The sequence below is a fragment of the Gorilla gorilla genome, chromosome 7, assembly GCF_029281585.2.
Source record: "Gorilla gorilla gorilla isolate KB3781 chromosome 7, NHGRI_mGorGor1-v2.1_pri, whole genome shotgun sequence".
In the NCBI taxonomy this organism is placed as follows: Eukaryota; Metazoa; Chordata; class Mammalia; order Primates; family Hominidae; genus Gorilla; species Gorilla gorilla.
This window is the reverse complement of record NC_073231.2, coordinates 22116157-22137248: the sequence shown is the minus strand read 5'-3', so window position 1 is coordinate 22137248 and position 21092 is coordinate 22116157. Positions and strand designations below refer to the sequence as shown.

Below are 21092 nucleotides of genomic sequence, written 5' to 3'. Positions count from 1 at the left end.
ATTATGCTTCATGTTTATTTGCTCTTCTCCAATGCCACTAGTTTTTAAAATAATCAGCTACTTTATTTACTCTACTGGCGAACTGGGGCACATTTTACTTGATATTTGATATAATAAGATTCCCATAACTAATTTCAAACTGTGCTCTCAAATTCTTGTAGGAACCAGAAAAAATAAAAAAACAAACTGCCAAAATACTAGAGGTGAAGTTTTATCATTTGTAAATAGCCACACACAACAACAACAACAAAAAAAACAAACCCATAAAATAGCCACAAAATGGGAAAGTGTAGTCCTAGGTAATAAACCAGTAATAAAACATATGAAATTAGTCTTACCTATACTCAATTACTAAAATAGTACTTTGCTCCTGCCAACAGATACGTGCACTTTTATAAATGGTATTTTTCTTCAAACTCTTTTTTTTTTTTTTTTTTTTTTTTTGAGACAGAGTCTCGTTCTGTCACCCAAGGTGGAGTACAGTGGCAGGATCTCAGCTCGCTGCAACCTCCGCCTCCAGGGTTCACGCAATTCTCCTGCCTCAGCCTCCTGAGTAGCTGAGATTACAGGCGCATACTACCACACCCGGCTAATTTTTCATGTATTTTTAGTAAAGAGAGGGTTTCACTATGTTGGCCAGACTGGTCTCGATCTCCTGACCTCGTGATCCGCCTGCCTTGGCCTCCCGAAGTTCTGGGATTACAGGCGTGAGCCACCGTACCCGGCCTATTCAAACTCTTTTATGTGGAACTACAAATAGTTGTCTTTAACTCTATCTGGAATGCCATTATGCAAATCATGGAAAATTAAAAAACCAATTAAACACTGCAGAAAAAACCAGCAAAAACAGAGGCAACCAAGTCAACTGGATAATTTTTCTAAAAAAAGCAAATGAAAGGGGTTTCCAAAAATAAAAATATAAACCAAAAAATCTGACAAACTGCCATCTAAATTTATTTTTATTTTATTATTTTTTTTTTGAGACGCAGTCTCACTCTGTCACCCATGCTGGAGTGCAGTGGCTCACGGCAACCTACACCTCCTAGGTTGAAGCGATTCTCCTGCCTCAGCCTCCTGAGTAGCTGGGATTACAGGCGTGCGCCACCATGCCCAGCTAATTTTTGTATTTTTAGTAGAGACAGGGTTTCGCCATGTTGGCCAGGATGGTCCCAAACCCCTGACCTCAGGTGATCCGCCCACCTCAGTCTCCCAAAGTGCCAGAATTGCCACGCCTGGCCCCATCTAAATTTATAAACACAAATATCAGAAACAAAGGGCAACTGACTGATGGTCAAGGTTTAAGAACGTGTTATAAATTATACTCACAATTTATAAAAAAGGGAATAAATTACATTTCAAAACCTTTGTTAATGTAAATTAAAACAGCTGTAAGCTATAATCCATGGAGAGGTATACAAGAAAGTAGAAAGAAAAACAGTAAGGGACAGAATTTTACTAAAGCAAATTACAGTATGACAACTATATTAACAATATGTAAGAGTAATAGGAACAACAGAAAAGCAAATAAAGAAGAGGAAATATGAACAAAAGAAGTGCTCATTTAGAGACTTCCCAAGTTAATATAGTAAAGTATACCTTTGAGGGAAATCCACGTTTTCGGCTATATTTCCTATTAGGCCTCAGTTCCCTGTCATTCTGAGGTCTGTCACCTTTCCCTTTTGGACTTGTTGTAACGTCAATGTCTGAAACCTGTTCTTGTGAAGCTGAATTCCCTAGTTTGTCCTCAATGCACGGCCGAATTCTCAGACTAAAAGATGCCTCCTCCTTTATTAAATAGTGTAGCATATTAATTTCTTAACACAAACTCCTGTTTAACATATAAGCCAGCCTTGTAAAACAATTTAAAAAGTACCAGTCCACCTTTTTTTAAAAAAAAAACAAAACAAAAATCAATCCACACCCCCCTCCAAGCGGCAGTAAATTTAGTCTTTTAAGTTTTCTGTAGACTAGACTGTTGCTTACTGTAACTAAGGAAGTACCACATCCTGCGGAATTACCATACCACACAGTTGTTAAAGCACATTTTTAACATTTACTCTGCTACATGTTATTAGTCAACTTTCATACCATGATTTTATATTATGAAAGAAACAGTCATCACAATGAATACTTTATATAAATTACAATAAATCTATACAAGTTCCCACTCCTCCCCAACAGAATTCCTTTACCCACATTGTCCTAACCCTTCCATTTCTGCTGGAACCTAAGGAAGAAATTATGCCTCGCACCACTGTAAATAGAAAAAGAATTTCCCCACAGTAAAATCCGTTCTTCAAAAACTGTTTGGATCAGGCTCTCTAAGTATCTCCTGTTGAAAATAATGTAGGGAAAAGAAATCCAAATCACCTCTTCAAATTAGGAAGGTCCGGGAAGAGAAAGGAGGCAGGTAAGAATTATGCAGGTCAATACTAATAGGAAACAAACCTTCAAATTCCTAATGCTGAATGGCATTTTGAACACCTCAAAACCCGAAGAGATATATGCTTATCCTCTCAAAACAAAAGCTTTACTAGTCTGTAATAGGTGTTAAAAGTTTAATAATGCATGGTTATAGGCACGCCTGTTTAAGATGCCTAAAAACACCCTAGCATTGAACCACACTAAGTTTTAGAAATCCTTCCTCAAAGTTCTGTAAATTACTATTCTTCAGAAAAACAGTACTTCAACAAATTTCATTTTGCCAAGTCAGCAATTACAGCATTTTTCTCATTGTGAATAAGTCACAATGTAAATGCTATCCTGTCCCATTTACTAGTCTTTCTCTCGATTTTTCAGTCATCTGGTTTTGCTCCAGTACTAAGATAGAGCCCAAAAAATGAAAAATTCTAATATCCTTAAGGTGTCCTCAGTGACAAATGAACTTGGTTATTTCCAAAAGACTACATGCTAAGTAATCACTAATGTTGCCTATTGCCCTTAATTCCACCATCAATTTTAACTTGCTCGATGCTTCTTAAAATTAGTGAAGCTTTGCTTAACAAAACTACAAAAACAATGTTTCTATAAACTGAAGATCAAAAGTTACATTTTCAAATTAACCATTAAAACTATTTTTAGCGTTAATAAATAAAACTTAACTTCCATGTTTAAATACAGAAGAATACATACAGCATTAACAATTTGAGGGGTTCTTCCCTGGAATACACTTTTCATTAAGGAACACCTATAAAAATAACATCTTGAAAACTGGGAGAAAAATTTAAACCTTCATTTCCAGCACTTTAATTACCAAAAAGCCGCTTACCGTGGTATCTGAAGCCTCAGACTGCACATCTATGTTTAGCGATGTGCTCTCAGCTACAGAACCAGATCCCACAGCTGAATCTATAGTCCGAACATCCTCCTCCTCATTTTCTCTAGCCTGAAATATTTTAGTGGTATAAATCATACAACTATTAAAATGGGCAATAAATTGTTATAATGGATGGCATGATTTTCTGAAAATATGTTAACTCCTCTGGGGTGGCATCAGAATGTCATCAGTAAATATACACTGAGATACTACAAAAATAATATGTTATTTTAAAAGTCGAATACTTACAAGGATTTTTTTAAGAAATTTCATATATGACTTCTCTTGTTCTTTAAGGTGATCTATTAGATGAGTAAGGCGCTCAACATTAGCAGATCTCTCATTTTTCTCTACAAGATCTTCCCGCATGGAACTAGCTTTAGTAATATAATCGCGAATTTGAACAAGCCTGCTTACAATCTGCAGGGGAAATATTTTTTTTAAAAAAAGCATGAAAGTACACAATATATAAAACTGAGGATAATTAGTTCAATAGCAACAGTTTGACAAATTTTTATTTCGAAGATAACCAAAGACACTTGGATTATTGTGTGAATTAACAGATGCAAAAAATCTGAATCCAGCTTAGATTTTAATCAAAACATAATTGGTAATACTAAAAACTCCAATCACTGTCAACTCAAAAATAAATTTCAAAATTTTAATCTACAGTATCTGAAAAATTTTACTTCTACAACTGCATACAATTTTTTATATAAATTTTCCTAATGTTTACATAATATTGTTATAAGTTAATTAAATGTATTATAGTTTTACAACTTTTCAAAAGAATATTTGCCATTTTAAAAAATTCCTACAAAAATCTATTAATCACTTTCCTTCCAATCCCCCTTTACTAAAAACTGGCAATATGCTACTTTGTAAATAGACAGAAGCCTTTAACTAACCTGAATATGCCATTTCTAAAATATTTTTGGATAAACAGAAATTTACTCTATTTTAAGTAAATCTGGCAGATTAACGAAGGAGGTCAGTGAAGCACTTTAATTCCACCTAACTAAAATTCCTGTGTGCATAACCTAATTTTCTAAACCTTAATGTTGGTATTTTGAGGTTTGTGTAACGAATGAGCAAAAGAAACAAACGTTATCACCTGGCTGCTCTCCATTGCAGGTTCTCCCCTCCCATCTTCTTCAGACACCTGACAGTTTTGCAAGAGGTCATTACTTAAAGCAGAAGCAAACAACTCTTTACACTGTGCTGATCCAATCGTTTCTCTGTTTGGGGGACTTGTAGATGCATCTTTGCTCTTGTTAGTATTAATCTGCATAGGCAAAAAGTTGAAGGGCTTTCGGTTTTCACTAAGCTGACGTTTGTTGTTAGCAGCTGTTGCTCTACCTTGGGAATCACTTCCAATGCTTCTCTATATATGAAAAAGAAATCAAATCACACAAACATTAACCTTATAACAAAATTTTGTTTTAACCCCAATGTTCTTAGTTTCGCCATCAGATATTGATTCAGAAGGTGCACACAAAGAGCTTTGCAGTAAGACCTGAAAGAGCTTTGGCTCTGTAACAGTCTTTCACTACAATATGAAAATTTGATTAGCATTTTCTAGACTTCACTTTGCTGAGACAATTCAACCGACGAATATGAACAAGGTAAGTCTAAATGAAGTACAGCTTGAGGACCCCTTATCCAAAATATTTCAGACAAGAAGTGTTAGGAGTTTCACTTTTTTTCAAATTTTGGAATATATGCATAAACATGAGATATATCTTAGGAAAGAGACCTGAGTCTAAACATAAAATTCATTTATGTTTCATGTGCACCTTATACACATAATCTGAAGGTAATCTTATACAATATTTTTAATAATTTTGTGCACGAAACAAAGTTTTGACTGCGTTTTCACTACAGACCATCACACAAGGTCAGGTGTTAAATTTTCCACTCATGTTGGCACTTAAAAAGTTTTGGATTTTGGAGCATTTCGGATTTCCGTTATTAGGGATGCTCAACGTGTCCTAGGACCATGGATCACACTTTAACTCATATTGCTTTTTATTACTTGCTTATAGTGCTTTTATACGCTTTGGACCCAATGAATCAATGTAATTAAAGTTGTGTCTACATGAAGAACTTCTGAAAAAGTATTCAGCTCAGTGCCTGACATACAGTCAAGTGTTCAATAATTGATAAATAGATATAAATAAATGATACATGATCATTACCAACATCATTATCAGACTTGAATCTACCTTTCTACATTTTTGGAAATGTGTGTGTCTCTATGACATATAGATCTAACAGTAAAATATCTCTCAAGAATTTATTATCATTTCTACTTGTTTTTAGATCTAAACTTTATTTTGGTGATTATAAATAGAAAATAGTTTCATTCTAAACTTGAGGTAACCCAGCACATCCCACACTTAGCCAATGATATATATACTAAACTGGAACTTTCCATTACTTAATACCAATTTTATTCAGTTACCAAAATGCAAAATTTAGTTGTATAGCAAAATCACTTGAGTTAGTCATATAACATAGTATAAAGTCCAGAAATGCATGTCTTTAGCAAGTTTAGAAATGGGACTTCATTTCCTTCTAAAGAACACAGGACCATCCCCAGTGATTAAAATTCTTTCCATAGGCACAGAAACTTTTTTTTAAAATTACATAAACAGCTCAATTTTTTATTCCTAAGACAAATTATTTAATCCATTTCAAGTATTTCTCACAGTAATAACTGCGTTTTTAAAAATAATTCACAAACCTGATCTAAATCACTGAAGTTTATCCGCTGTTTCAGTTTCTCTAATTCTGCCTGCTCTGGGACAGACATCTGACTCATGTATCTACTGTGTGGGAACGTATGTGGAGTCTTTGTTCTTCGCCTTCCAACTCCTGGTGACGACTCCGGAGAAATATCATTGGTTACTCTTTTATCACTTTCTACACTAAACTTTTTCTTATTCTTTTCTGATGATCTATTTGCTTTCTTCTGTTGGGCACCCCAATCCTTTAAAAAAGTAAAAGCAAAAATTAACATGGCCTGTATCAAACCAGGAAAATAGTTTGGTATAATTAAAAAGTTTTGGTCAGTTTTAAAATTAAAAAAGACAAGACATTTTTGACAGACTTATACTCCTAGAGACAAATATTTACCTCTATTAACCCATTTTCCCCTCATTACATCTACCTTAATTTTATAGCCCATCCTTCTGAAAAGAGATTATTTTCTTATCAAGATCACTAACAAATACAAATCCTCAAATGCCAACCCTAAAATCAATCTGAATATTTCCAAGAGGATTTTTTTACATAGTGATTTTCTATTATAAATAGTGAAATAAATTACAGATACCTTTACTGATCTCCTATAAAGTCAGTATGTATCAAAAAGAGATCTGAAATCAAATCAACCTAGGTTCTAAACCTAATTACTGTTTTCTGAAAAAACACTCCACTGTGTGACCCTAGGCTATTTATTTTACTTCCTATAGTCTCAGTTTCCTAATCTCTAAAATAGTGTCACCTTCAAAATAGGATTAAAACTAATTACTACCTAGCATTTAGTAAGCAATAAAGACAGCTATTATTTTTATAGGTAAAAATGTACATGATAATAGCTAATATGGAATTACAAAAAGTGCTTATAGTTTTAAATAGAAAACATTTTTATTTACTTAGTTATACTCACATAACCTAATTCATTCAACAAAAAGGTCTGTAAATTCCCACTTTATCCAACTGGAAAATTCTTTTAGTACTAGTATAGTAAACCACTTGGGATATTTTCCTTATTTTAACAAAACCCCCTTCTTTATGAACTGTCCTTCCGCCCAATCTATGAGTGAATATTCCTGCCAACCTGTTACACTACTTACCTCACCCCACCCTTGCCACAGAAGACTGAAAAAAGAAACACATATCTAATCCAAATTAGGATAATCATACTATAAAATTTCCAATTGGAACTAAGAGGTAACTAGTCAGTACATAACCGCACCCATAACTAAAAACTTTAGAACAATGGGACAGCCACAGTATATCACATGGACCAGAGGAGAGAAAACTGGTCTGTAAAGACAAAGTTGTGTTAGGCAGATGCACTCAAAAGCAGAGTTAGGGTGGTGAAAAAGTAATTCTTGATAATTTCCCAATTCCTTCTCCAAGTCCCTTCCTAAAACCCAGCTGCATGTCTTAAACATGGTTTCCATAAAAAAAACACTTTTACATCTTTATATAACAGTAAATCAACTCAATTTGATTTGTGTCTTCAATTAATATAATAAACGGCCCAGGGTCCCTTAACATCTTGGCCAGCAAGTGTTTACAAAGAGCATCAGTGAGTTAAATTTGGTCAGGGGGAAAACTGCATTTTAACATTAATAGCCAACAACACACCATGAAGAGTAAGGTATCATACCATATTGTTGAGCCTGTCATCAACATTCTCATTACTCCAGTTTGGTAAATCCTGATCACTCATGCCATCTTCAAAGGGACCTCCTCCTGTGGCCATACTGGATTTAACAATTAACTCTCTGCGAAACAAGTTAAGAACTGAGCTTTATAACACAGAAAAACAAATTCAATTTTCAAATCATTCCATGAAGTTTAGCAATACAATCTTTGAAGCACTGATTTTTATGAACTAAAATGAGGCACTGTCAACCACATCACAGACAAATTGACTTAGCTTTGACAGGCATATTATGATTAGAGCTAGGTAGTTGGAATGACAGAGAAGGAAAGAAAAACCCTGAATATACCTTGTGCGCACTAGTCTGCATGCTTGAAGCTTACTTACTTAATTCAACACAGTTCCAAAGGGTAGAACAATAAAGTAGGAAAAATGTCATAAACAGCTAGACCCAGAACTTCTCCTAGGAAAGAAAGTATCTCTGTTCTGACAATGGACTTGGGATGAAGATGATACCCTGAAAACACAGGCATTAGTTTTATGCCAAAGATTCAAAGACGGGAGAAATGCTCTGCACGAAACAAGAAGAAAATTTTGGTTTTAACAGGAAGTACAACAGCAAGATGATAAGAAGGTAGGGAAAGAGAAGCAGGACTAGGGCCAAAAAATCCAAAAGTGCAGTGGCTAGAAGACATTTTAAGAATAGTGATGCTTACTACCCTAGTTTAATTTATATTAGTGCTTTCTCTATATCTTATATATAGACTACCAAACTCTAATCCTCCCCATAAAAATGGGGTTTTTGCTTGTACATGTGAAAATCAAGAAAGGGACTTAATTTCCTACCTGGGTCAAAGAGATGAGAAAAAGCAGCAGCAATGGTGGAAGTAGAGGTTCAAAGGCAGAGATGATCATCAGAAAATAAGATTTCTGCATAATCTTGCGGAAGACTTTGGATTTCCACTAGCTGTGGAATTGTACAGGTTGAAAGGGTGCTAGTTGAAAGAGGAGAGGTTGAGATAATTTTATCTAAAATTCAAAGGACATGACAAGTCATTAAACTACACACAAAAGCACTGACATTCGAAAGAGACAGTTTGGCCAAGGTCATTCAGCTAAAAATGGCAATAAAAAAATATTAATAGGCTGGGTGCAGTGGCTCACGCCTGTAATCCCAGCACTTTGAGAAGCTGAGGTAAGCAGATCACTTGAGGTCAGGAGTTCAAGACCAGCCTGGCCAACATGGTAAAACCCCATCTCTACTAAAAATACAAAATTAGCCGGGTGTGGTGGCAGGTGCCTGTAATCCCAGCTACTCAGGAGGCTGAGGCAGGAGTATGGCTTCAACAGAGGAAGCCAAGGTTGCAGTGAGCCGAGACTGCACCACTGCACTCCAGCCTGGGTGACTAGCAAAAAACCATCTCAAAAAAAAAAAAAAAGAAAGGTTAAAAATTAAATATATAGTAATAATGATAAAAATCCAAGTTGCTTTAATTCTAAGATCCTAACTCATCCCATTCACTAGAGAAAAAATATCAAAAGGATTATCAACTCTGAAAAAGTAGAATTTGTTCCACAGATGTTTTGATGCTAGAATATCTATTAGAATAACATATTACATTAACAAATTATATAGCAAATTAAATTTTATCTCAAAATAAAAATGATAAAATTCAACAATATTAATTTTAAAAATCTTAAAAATCACAAATACATTGACCCTTCCTGTTATATTTTACTTTGTTTTTTTAATGAGAATATATTACTTTAATAATTCTCTAAAGAGTTGAAAGTAAGTATAAACAAGCAGTCAACATTATGCTTAAAACAAGACATGAAGGACATCTCCAATAAAGACCAAAATAAGAATGCTACGTATCAGTTACTTGGCATTCTTTCAGAAATTCTATCAAGCAGACAAATATGAAACAGAAATATTAACAATGAAAAGAGAAAAGGTGGTATTCTTAAAGAGTATGTATTTTTTAAAAATCTAAAGAACGTCAAAATATCACCAATACCACTTAGAAAACATTATGGGGAAAAACGATGCTACTTATAATAGTGACAAATATATAAAATATCTAGGAATAATAATTTGGCTCTCTATCAAGAAGCACTATTAAACTCTATAAAACAATATGGGAGAAAAAATGTGAATAAGTAGAAAAACTATCTTCCATGATGGGAAACTAAATATTACAACCAACCACTTTTTCTAAATGTATATTGGCTTAATGTAATTCCAGTTAAGATCCCACTGGGATTCTCCTTAGAACTTGACAAAATAATTCTAAAATTTATCTGGAAGAATAAACATATCAGAAAAAAAGTTACCATCTGTAAAATAAAAGCAAGAATAGCAAAAGAGGTCAGGAGGTTAGAATGCTAATCCAAGTTAGCTGTCTATATGGTTTCAACAATGCTGTCTATATGGTTAAATTAGTACTAGCTCAGGAACAAAAACCCTCAAATACGTGTAATCAGAAAAATGTAGTAAGAAAAACTAGTAACAGCTAACGCATTTTATTTTGCTTACCACATGCCAAACACCATGCTAAAATATTTTACGTCCATTATGTCATTTAAGCCTCACAACAATTCTATGATGTAAGAGTGAGCACTGATACAACAATTTGCTAACAGATTTGAAAAAGATACATTTAGAGCTTTAACAGTCTTTCTTAAGTGGTATTCTTCACCTCAATCATAGAAGAAAGGAAAAATCGTTTGAGTCATTACTTTCTCAATTCTCCCAAGGATGGTACATATCCAGTACCATCCATCCCAGACACGCAGAAAAAAAGTTAATTCACAGTAGACAACAGATGCCTTAGGGTATTGGAGCTTAATTCTCTCCCAACTGAGAAAGGCTGCCTTATATCACACTATCAAAACAGTCAAAGATTAAAACAGAATTTTAAACATCAATTAAGATTTTAAAAAGACAAGAAAATTGAATGGTTTTTAAAAACAGAGAACTTACTAAATTTAGAACACAAAGAAATAAAAAATAAAAAGTTCAACAGATTTTACTCACATAAAAGTAAATTCCTAAGTGTGCTGAGAATAGTAAATGAGAGCTTGGGAGAAAAAAAATCTCAAAGAAATACTAAGTATAGTTAATACCTTTGTTATCAAGAGAATTTGTTTTAAAAAAATAAAACTGGAGAAATATAAGCAAAACAAGTAGTTTGCAAAAAAATAAATATGAATATATAAAGTCCAGCTGCAAATTAAAATAAGAAACTATTAAATTTGCTAACTTTCATATAAATTACATATTATCTAATCCTAATGACAGTAAAAGGAAAATGGAATTCTCAGACACTATATTGAGAATATAAACCAGTATAACATTTCTGGAAAGCATTTTGGCAATACTGTATCAAGAACTAAAAATGAATTTTTGACGCAGTAATTCTACCTCTCTATATGTAATCTAAGAAAACAACCTTAAATATGGTGGAAAGAACTATAATGAAGTTGTTTATTACGCTATAATTGTGATAAATTAAAAAACAACACTAAATGTCAAATGACAAAATCAATGCTATTAGGCAAACTGTACTATACTTGCTGGGTAGAATACTAAGTACCCTTCAAAATATGTAATTATGAAGCCTGGACAATATAACCTGTCGTTGTATCATGGAAAAAGAAATATAAAAAAGTAAAAAAGCAGTATGAAAAATTATATATAAATTTTTTTAAACAAAAGCTAAAAAACTTTATTAAAGTGCTTTCACAAAAGCAATTATTGGTTACAGGGTAGGCACTGGTGATTTTTCTTCTTTTTTTCTGTCTCATATTTTCAGGAATAGTTTACATAATTATTTATACTAGAAATATATTTTAAAACTTTAAAAAATAATAACCATAGAAGTATATCCAGTGAACCAAAATGACTCATTTAAATAAAACATTTTGCAACTACTGTTTTCTACATATACTGACATAATTTGTAATACTGAAGAATAAAACAGCCATGCAACAGAAGTGATGCCATATTTAAAAGTATTAACAGCAATTGTTTTGAAACGTAAATTGGAAGGGAAAATTAAGATATTTAAGTCAAAATTATTACATATCATTTTTATCTTAAAACAGTATGTTAGCTATACTTTCTATCAATAGAATAATGAAGTAATAGTAAAGTAAGATAAATGTATTAAGAATATATCTGGGCCAAGGTAGGCGTTATCACAAGGTCAGGAATTCAAGACCAGCCTGGCCAACATAACGAAATCCTATCTCTACTAAAAATACAAAAACTAGCCAGGCATGGTGGCACACGCCTGTAGTCCTAGTTACTCGGGAGGCTGAAACAGAAGAATCAATTGAACCCGGGAGGGAGAGGTTGCAGTGTGCTGAGATCACGCCACTGCACTCCAGCCTGGGCAAGAGCAAGACTCCATCTCAAAAAAAAAAAGAATATATCTGGAGAAAGAATGTTTTACACATTCTATTTTCCTATTACAATAAATTCCCCCTAAAATGCAGAGCTTGTTCCAAAGACCTATTTCTGGCTAACGACTTTGAACACTACTAAAATAAGTTTCTAAAACAGTTTTAAAACTGTATACTCTAATTAGTTTGGGAAAAACATGATTTTTTTCAGTATTTTTTAAAACAAAATTTACTAAAGTCTAATCTATTAGGTTGGCAAAACGAACAATTTCATCCACTGTTACACTGTGATTGCCATAGGGGGTAGAATACTTTATAACTTAATGATGACACCAAATGTGTTTAAAAGGCACAGCATTAGTATGCCTTTAAAAAGTAAAACTATTAGTATGAAGCTAAAGAAATAATTGCATATGGATGAATTTTCTTTTTTCTTTTCTTTTCTTTTTTTTTTTGGAGACAGAGTCTTGCTCTGTCACCCAGGCTGGAGTGCAGTGGCGCCATCGGGGCTCACTACAAGCTCCGCCTCCCAGGTTCACGTCATTCTCCTGCCTCAGCCTCCCCAATAGCTGAGACTACAGGCGCCCGCCACCACGCCTGGCTAATTTTTGTTGTATCTTTAGTAGAGACAGGGTTTCACCATGTTAGCCAGGATGGTCTCCATCTCCTGACCTCGTGATCCGCCCGCCTCGGCCTCCCTAAGTGCTGGGATTACAGGTGTGAGCCACCGCACCCGGCCACATTCACAACATTTCCCAAAAATACTAAGTATCTCCCTCATAAGAGTAATGGCATGTTATTTCTCTCTTCATGTCAACCTCTTTAACCACCTAAATGTCACCATTAAAACTACAGAATCTCTGCCTTCTAAATTTTATTCTGTAAACACATTAATATAAACTAGTACTTACAAGTACAGAAAGCATTCCAGTAATTGTCAGGCGCAGTGGCTCACGCCTGTAATCCCAGCATTTTGGGAGGCCAAGGCAGGCGGATCACGAGGTCAGGAGATCGATACCATCCTGGCTAACACAGCGAAACCCTGTCACCTCTACTAAAAATACAAAAAATTAGCCAGGCATGGTGGCGGGCACCTGTAGTGTCCCAGCTACTCGGGAGGCTGAGGCAGGAGAATGGTGTGAACCCGGGAGGCGGAGCTTGCAGTGAGCCGAGATAACGCCACTGCACTCCGGCCCGGGCGGAAGAGCGAGACTCTGTCTCAAAAAAAAAAAAAAAGGAAGTATTCCAATAACGAAAAGACTAAGGATGTACAGAATACCAATTCAAGCAAAACTGCTGTGCAGGATCAATAGGAGTTGGTGACTATAGTCCCCACCTTATCTGCAGTTTTGTGTTACCGGATTATAGTTCCCCATAGTCAACCATGGTCAGGAAACTGGTGAGTAAAGTACGTTATTTTGAGCGACAGAGACCACATTCTTGTAACTTTTATTACAGCATATTGTTGTGACTATTCTATCTTATTAGTTATTGTTAATCTCTTACTGAGCCTAATCTATAAACTTTATCACAGTTACATACATACAGGAAATAACATACACATAGAGTTTGGTACTACCCACAGTTTCAGGCATGCACTGGGGGTCTCTGGAAGGTATCCCACACAGAATAGGGCAGACTACTGTATTACAACACAGGCAATAAGGAAGCAGAAGAGTTAAAGGATAGAAGAGTTAAAAGATAAAGGATAAAGGTTGCTAGAAACTGGGTATGTGACACACAGTTAAACTGATCAGAAAAGAAACAAGTTTTCTTTGTTGAGAGAGGATGATGACAAGTTCAAGTTTTAGAAATGGAGAGTTTGAGGTGCCTATAGTACACCCAATTAAATTGTCCGGCTGACAAATAGCGATCTCTCTCTCAAGAGAGAAATCTGGGCTGGAGAGTCATCCACTCAAAAAGTGGGAAAGAGGACTCAGGGAGACGATAAAGAGTAAGAGAAGACCAGATCTTAAATACACTGGTATTAAATAGAGAGGCAGAGGAAAAGGACACACTAATATACTAATAAGGTACAGAAAGATAGGAGGGAAACCAGGAGAGCCTGCCAAAAGGGGAAAAGTGTATCAAGTAGAATGTGATAAGAAACCAAACAGTTACCTTGCCAGATAAGAGAAGTACTGAGAAGCATCCTCCTGGATTTAGCAACAAGGTTACTGTTGACTTTGGTGAGAAATTTCAGCAGGGGTAGTGAGGGTCAATTCCATAATTGGAATGTATTATTGGAAGGAAGAGGGAAAAAATAAAGGAAGTTAGTAGCTAATATTTTTAAGGAATCAGCCTATGATGAGAAGCAAGCACAGATGGTCATAAAGAAAGTTTTATTAAAATAGAAGTATCTTGAGTACGTTTACAATTTGTTGGTAAGGAGGGAGATACTGGTCGGGTGCGGTGGCTCACGCCTGTAATCCCAGCACTGTGGGAGGCTGAGGTGGGTGGGTCACCTACGGTCAGGAGTTTGAGACCAGCCTGTCCAAAACTGTGAAACCCTGTTTCCACTAAAAATACAAAAATTAGCCAGGCATGGTGGCACATGCCTGTAACCCCAGCTACTCGAGAGGCTGAGGCAGGAGAATCGTTTGAACCCGGGAGGCGGAGGTTACAGTGAGCGGAGATCGTGCCATTGCACTCAGCCTGGGCAACAAGAGAGAAACTCTGCCTCACTAAAAAAAAAAAAAAAAAAAAAAAAAAAAAGAGGGAGATTGTAAAAATGCAGAAGAGAAAGGAGACAAGCAACTAGCATGGGGGCTCTGAGACAGTGGGGGCCATTGGGATCCAGAGCAGAAGACAAATGATTAGCTTTAGAGAGGAAGAAGAACATCTCTTTAATTGAAAAAAAACAAGAAAGGATAGAATTGGTTGGAGGCTGGTTAGCAGATGTGGTGGTAGGAAACCAAGGGTGTTCCTAAGTGTTGTGAAGTAGGAAGGACTGTACATTAAAGTGAGGGTGAGACAGCAGTGTCTGAGAGAGCGTAGAAAAGTAGGGAATGGAGAATGACCATGGGCAGCACTACAGACTCAGGGAAACAAGAGACTATTCACTCATATAACACGTACTACAGATATTTTTTTCCAGCAGTGCTCATATCCCTCAATATAAACACTCCACTGAATCCACCAAAGGTTGAAATTTTGCCATGCAAGTTTAACAGAAAGACAGTAAGATAAGAAAGTTGAAACTGTAAGAAAACAATTGGTAGAAGTGATTGATGACAGTACTATGGGTAGCTGAACGGGGATAAAAATAAAATCCTACTTTAAACACGCACTTCTACTCATGCTATGCCTTACTAAACGAAGTTGAAACTGTTACTTTCAAGTTTCATTTAGCTATTTTTGACAGCCTTAGTGGTTTTTTTTTTTTTTTTACAAAGACACAAAAATGAAAACATACTATGGCAATTTTAAGCTACTTTCAATGACTAATTTTTTTTTTTTTTTTTTTAAGAAAATCCTGTTAGGCTGGGCGCGGTGGCCCATGCCTGTAATCCCAGGACTTAGGGAAGCTGAGGCAGGCGGATCACGAGGTCAGGAGTTGAAGACTAGCCTGACCAACATGGTAAAACCCCATCTATATTAAAAATACAAAAATTAGTCGGACGTGGTGGCACGCGTCTGTAATCCCAGCTACTTGGGAGGCTGAGGCAGGAGAATCACTTGAACCTGGGAGGCAGAGGTTGCAGTGAGCCAAGACTGTGCTGCTGCACTCCAGTGGGTGCCAGAGCAAGACTCCATCGCCAAAAAAAAGAATATCCCGTTGCAGGATTCTAACTATAGAGACATATTACGGTAGAATACCACAGTATTAATTACCATGAAAATACCTATGACTACAGTTTACCTTTGAAATAAGAATATAAGGTAAAGAAGAAATTCAAAGTAATCAAGTAATCAGGCTGGGTGCAGTGGCTCACGCCTGTGATCCCACTACTTTGGGAAGCTGAGGCGGGCGGATCACTTGATTCGCCTGGTCAACATGGCGAAACTCTGCCTCTACTAAAAATGCAAATATTAGCCACATGTGGTGGGGCATTCCTGTAATCCCAGCTGTTTGGTAGGCTGAGTAAGGAGAATCAATTGCTTGAACTCGGGAGGAGAGGGATGCAGTGAGCCAAGATAGTGCCACTGCACTCCACCCTGGACAACAGAGGAAGACTCTGTCTCCAAAAAAAAAAAAAAAACAAAAAAACAAAAAAAAAAATCAAAGTAATCAGTAACGAAAAAAATTATTTTTTTCTCAAATGGCATTAAATTACTCATAATCACCTCTGAAAATATCCAAGATATGCCTGTACTTTTCCTGACAGTAACTGGCGCATGGTTTCACTTTCTACTTCATTCCCTGCTTTCATGAACTAAATACTTGCAATGACTTTTCTAGGACTCTGGCCTCAATTCCAATATCCATCTCATCTTCTCTATTCCAATACTGAACTGATAATTTGTTCAGGATCCTGAACTTCTGAAGTTCCTCTTTCTGATCATAAGTTTTTGCATTCTACTTCTCTCACTTTATTCCTGCTGAAACTGCTCTTAGCCTTCCTGAATACTACCAGCCCCTTGATCGTTTCTCTCTCCCTAAATCCATCAATCCCTTGATTCTTTACTCAAACCCAAACCCAAACCCAACTAAGTCATTGCAAAAATGCCTTCCTAGCTAGCATCCTTCACTTCCTCACCTACTTGCCTACTGTGTCAACTCAATTCTGACTAAACTCCACTGTCTTGTTTTCTCTGCTACTATTCTCAAGCTGTCAAAAAGTGGGGAAATCACAAAATGGCATTGACTGTGATCACTATTAAGGTATACTACACTCTACATACACATAGATACTTTTAAAATATAAATTTACTCCATGAAGAAAGGCACCCTGTCTGTTTTGCACACTGTTGTATCTGTAGTAGTCATTACATAGCACGTTGTAGGGCACTCAAATCCGTAAAAATGAAAGTACTGATAGGTATTTCTGGTTGTCTTCTTAGTTCTGTACTGTGAATCTCACAGCCTTACTAGTTTCTCCAAGTCTCAAATCCACCTTCCTCCTTCAGAAAAAAATGGCCAAATCTCCTATTGAAAAAACCCAGGTCTTCCAATTTAAGTTAACTCAATTACCCTTTATTTTTATTCGTCTTACCCATCATCTTCCCCAATGTGCTAAAAGGAAAATTTTATAACTAATTTTGTAATTATTGTTTATTTTACTAAAGCCTACCATACAGCAATCACTCTAGTATTAACAACTCTAACACACACATTCACACGTGACCTTTCCCTTGAGTTCCATTTTTCTTGCCCTGTTTTGTTAGTCTTCCAGTTTAAAAAAAAAAAAAAACCCACTGAGAATTATAATTAAGATATACATCAACCACCTATTCGTATTTTCTCATGACAGTCTCATTTCAGGTCCTCATAAGAGAGCTATAAAATAAAAATCTGTCTGCTTTTGTAGAAAGCAAGAATATATATTGATTTCTACAAAAGTTTCTTTCCTTTTTTTTTTTGAGACGGAGTCTCACTCTGTTGCCTAGGCTGGGGTGCAGTGGCACAATCTTGGCTCACTGCAACCTCCTGCTCCCAGGTTCATGCCATTCTCCTGCCTCTGCCTCCAGAGTAGCTGGGACTACAGGTGCCCGCCACCACGCCTGGCTAATCTTTTTTGTATTTTTATTAGAGATGGGGTTTCACCATGTTAGCCAGATGGTCTCGATCTCCTGACCTCGTCATCCGCCCACCTCGGCCTCCCAAAGTGCTGGGATTACAGGCGTGAGCCACTGCGCCCAGCCAATTTCTACAAAACTTTCAAAATGAACTTTCTTAAAATTTTAAGAGTAGAATTAAATTTAGGTTATTTATTTCTGAGTTTTTTTCTGAAGAGCAATTATTTCTAAAAAGCTTTTAACAAACTTCTAATTATCTTTTAGCCATTTTTCCAAACTGCCCTTTGCAAACAATTATTGAACTTCTCCTAGTGAACTTACATTCTACACCACTGACTTTATTCTGCTGGACAGAGAATACCTTTATGTCACTTGCATGTGACAATGTACTATGCGCTAAAAGTAATGTTTCAAGTAACTTTATACCAGGAAAGGGAGATCGAAGTACAAAAAATAATAACAAAGTAATTTTAGACAACTAAACTTCGGTCAAGGTATAACAAGTTCGAAAAGTAGAGTTCATGAACAGCCAATTAATAGGAATGTTGTAGAAGAGAACTTGAGATTAAATGGATTTGGAAAGAGAGGCTATCCAGTTATAGGACAAATTCAAACAGGTTGAAAAAATTCTGTGAAGACAAATAAATTTCAAACGGTACTGCATAAACCATTCTAGTAATTAATAATTAGGAATGACAGGGCCTTTCCTAACAAAGATATACCCGCATGCCAAAGCAACACGCCGAAAAGCAGAGCAAACAGGGCGGTGAACCCAGAAAGTTTCTTTACTAAGTAGAGAGGATCCTCAGTCATGCACTGTAACTGTGACAGCAGTGTCCACCATAAAGTCTTCTCCAACTCTAATACAAAGGATAATACAGATAATAATGTCAAATTACCTGTTTAGAAACTAGTTTTTGCAGCTCAGAAACTGCTCCTTTCCCGCTCCACACTTCAAAGCTGTTTCCTAATTAGGATTAAAAATATGTATCACTTAAGTAAATTACTTACGCTATGAAATACAGAATAACAAATACTACAGTTCTGGTCTAAAATATGTTTAGAAAGATCAAAAGAAGGGGAAAAATATAACTTATCCATATTTTAAATTTAAGTTACCTCAATTCTTTTGGAAAATAGTGTGATATGCATAAATGCTTAAATCCTCTAAATTTCTGAAATCCTACCAAACAGCAAAGTGATACCTATTTCGGAACAGTATAACAAAGATGGTTAGCCCTAACTATCCTTTAATAGTCTATGCTAAAGTTTACTCCTCTGATTGATCGAGCTTCCTGTTACTCAAACTACATAACAACCTCGTATATCCGATGATTTTAAAAATGTTTGCTCATTTAAAAGCTACTGTACTTCATAATAAAATAACCTCGTCACTACATAAATACCAGGTTTACCTTCAATTCAAAAACTCTGTATTGTATTGGTGTTCAGCGGTCCTCACCAGGAAGGTCCTAGGGAAAGAAAGGAGCAGGTGCACCCGAGGCTCTGCAACACCCACTCCGGTAACCAGAGAACACCAGCAGGCGGAGTCTGGAAAGCGGTTATGGGGCGGGGGTGGTAGGGGCGCCCAGAAAGCCCGCTCCTTCCAACGCCCAAACACGAACCGTCACCCGTAAGACACACAATGCAGACCTCAATTCGCTCAAAAAAACAAAAACAAAAAAATTAAACCAGGCGAGTTCCTGGGGAGTAGGCTGAGGGATGCAAAGTTGGCGCGCCCAGCCTCCCTGGCGGGGCCTAATCCCCAAACGCCAGTTTCTGCAAACCAAACGACGTTTCCCCCAGTCCCACTTGGCATTTAGTCTTTCTCGGTTCTAGGCCCAATTCTAACTAGATCTGCAGGAAGGGAGAAAGAAGGGGCAATAATTACTCCATTAACATTCCCAGGAACGCCTCCCCCGGCCCGTCGGCTCCCACAGCACCAGAGACGGCGGAAATCCTGCAGCTCACAGCCCAACTGCAACTCTTCAGAATCGCCTTGCTCCTCATCCGCCCTTCTGCACCCCAAACTCTGGACACCAAGAGTTCCACAGAGGGAACGCGGGGAAGAACTATGGCCACCAAGGCCTGTTTCTCTGAGAACTCGACCCAGTGCCCCTGGCACCCAAAGCAGAGCCCCCGCTCCGCTTTCTCCGCCCGCAAGGGGCATTCCCGGAGCCACCGGGACGCAGAACAGCCTCCCCGACAGGGCCAGCAGGAGGGGCGAGGAAGCAAGAAGGGAGTCCTGCAATCACCAACGCGTCCCGAGGTGCTCACCCGGGGATCCCGGCGGTCAGTCCTAAGGGAGGGGGCGGACTGACCGCCTAGGGCACGGGAAGCCCGGGGCAGGAAGACCCGGGAACCTACCGAGGAGGCGTGGGCCCGTGGCCAGACCCAACAGGGCCAGGTGTCCCGGAGCCGTTACTCTCCGGCCCCTGGGGCGCGCCGCCCTCGGTTGCCAAGGGCTGGGGACGCGCAGGCATTACCTCTACAAGAAGCAGCCTCTCCTGTCAAAGGCAGAGCGACAGTCAGCCCCCACGACCCGCCGCCGGCAGCGGTCGGCCCTCGAAGACCGCAGCAGAGAGGCCCACACGTTTCCTGGCTGCCTCGGCCCCAGTGGCCGCCTTTTCGACCTCAGCTACGCAGCCCCAACCGCCGCAGCCACCGCCATCTTAGGATCTCATTGTGGTGGGAGAAGAGGGGCGGGGGGACTGCAGAGGGGGCAACGCGCGGCGGGACATGCGCCGTCTCCTCGGCAACGGCCGCGCGGGGGCGAGAATTCGCCCGGGCGGGAGCCGCAGTGCGAGCTAGACTGGAGTCATGTGACCCGCCGGAGTCTGCGGTGTCGCTTCTGGCTCTTTAAGCCGAAAACAGATTTACACCAACGAATCCGCCCCCACCCGCCCAGGAACTATGTATCCCAGAATGCCCACTAAACCTCGCGTTCTAAACGCCTGCCGGCCACAGGTGGAGGACTACAAATCCCAGCATGCTGTGCGCTTCCGGCGCTGATCGCGGAGCGTGGGGCCTTAGGCCTATGCGGAAGTGCATTGATCCCTCAGCCCGTGGAGAAAGACCGAGGGCGCTGTGCGGTTTTCCGTCGGGGTGTCAGCTCCGGCCCGTGCCGGAAGAAGGAGCCAAGACCGGGATCGCTTTTTTGCCCCTTCCTCACCCCACATCCGGTCACGAAGAGGTGGAAATAAAAGGACACTTACAATGTAGTCCACCCTCCTGATTTTACATATGAGGGGATTGCCACGGAAGTTAAACAATTTGCCAAACGTCATT

General features: G+C 38.0%; 1 protein-coding gene across 50 annotated transcripts in view; it reads right to left on the bottom strand.

The window, feature by feature from the left end:
- The window catches only part of PCM1 (pericentriolar material 1), a 101107-nt gene extending 80216 nt beyond the window's left edge, over positions 1-20891 (bottom strand). For 5 of the 50 annotated variants that reach the window (XM_055348850.2, XM_055348862.2, XM_055348853.2 and 2 more), the window contains exons 1-8: positions 20291-20776; positions 19220-19276; positions 18704-18771; positions 7719-7836; positions 6063-6308; positions 4431-4700; positions 3566-3736; positions 3269-3385 (exon numbers count right to left, since the gene is read on the bottom strand). In XM_055348850.2, the coding sequence (XP_055204825.2) occupies positions 3269-3385; positions 3566-3736; positions 4431-4700; positions 6063-6308; positions 7719-7814 (900 nt within the window). In that variant the 5' untranslated portion in view covers positions 7815-7836; positions 18704-18771; positions 19220-19276; positions 20291-20776. Of the gene's footprint in view, positions 1-1596; positions 1786-3268; positions 3386-3565; positions 3737-4430; positions 4701-6062; positions 6309-7718; positions 7837-8561; positions 8711-18703; positions 18772-19219; positions 19277-20290 lie in introns of all 50 variants that reach the window. The other 45 variants (XM_055348856.2, XM_055348845.2, XM_063709082.1 and 42 more) reach the window with 21 other exon arrangements.
- Between the last annotated feature and the right edge of the window lie 201 nt (positions 20892-21092).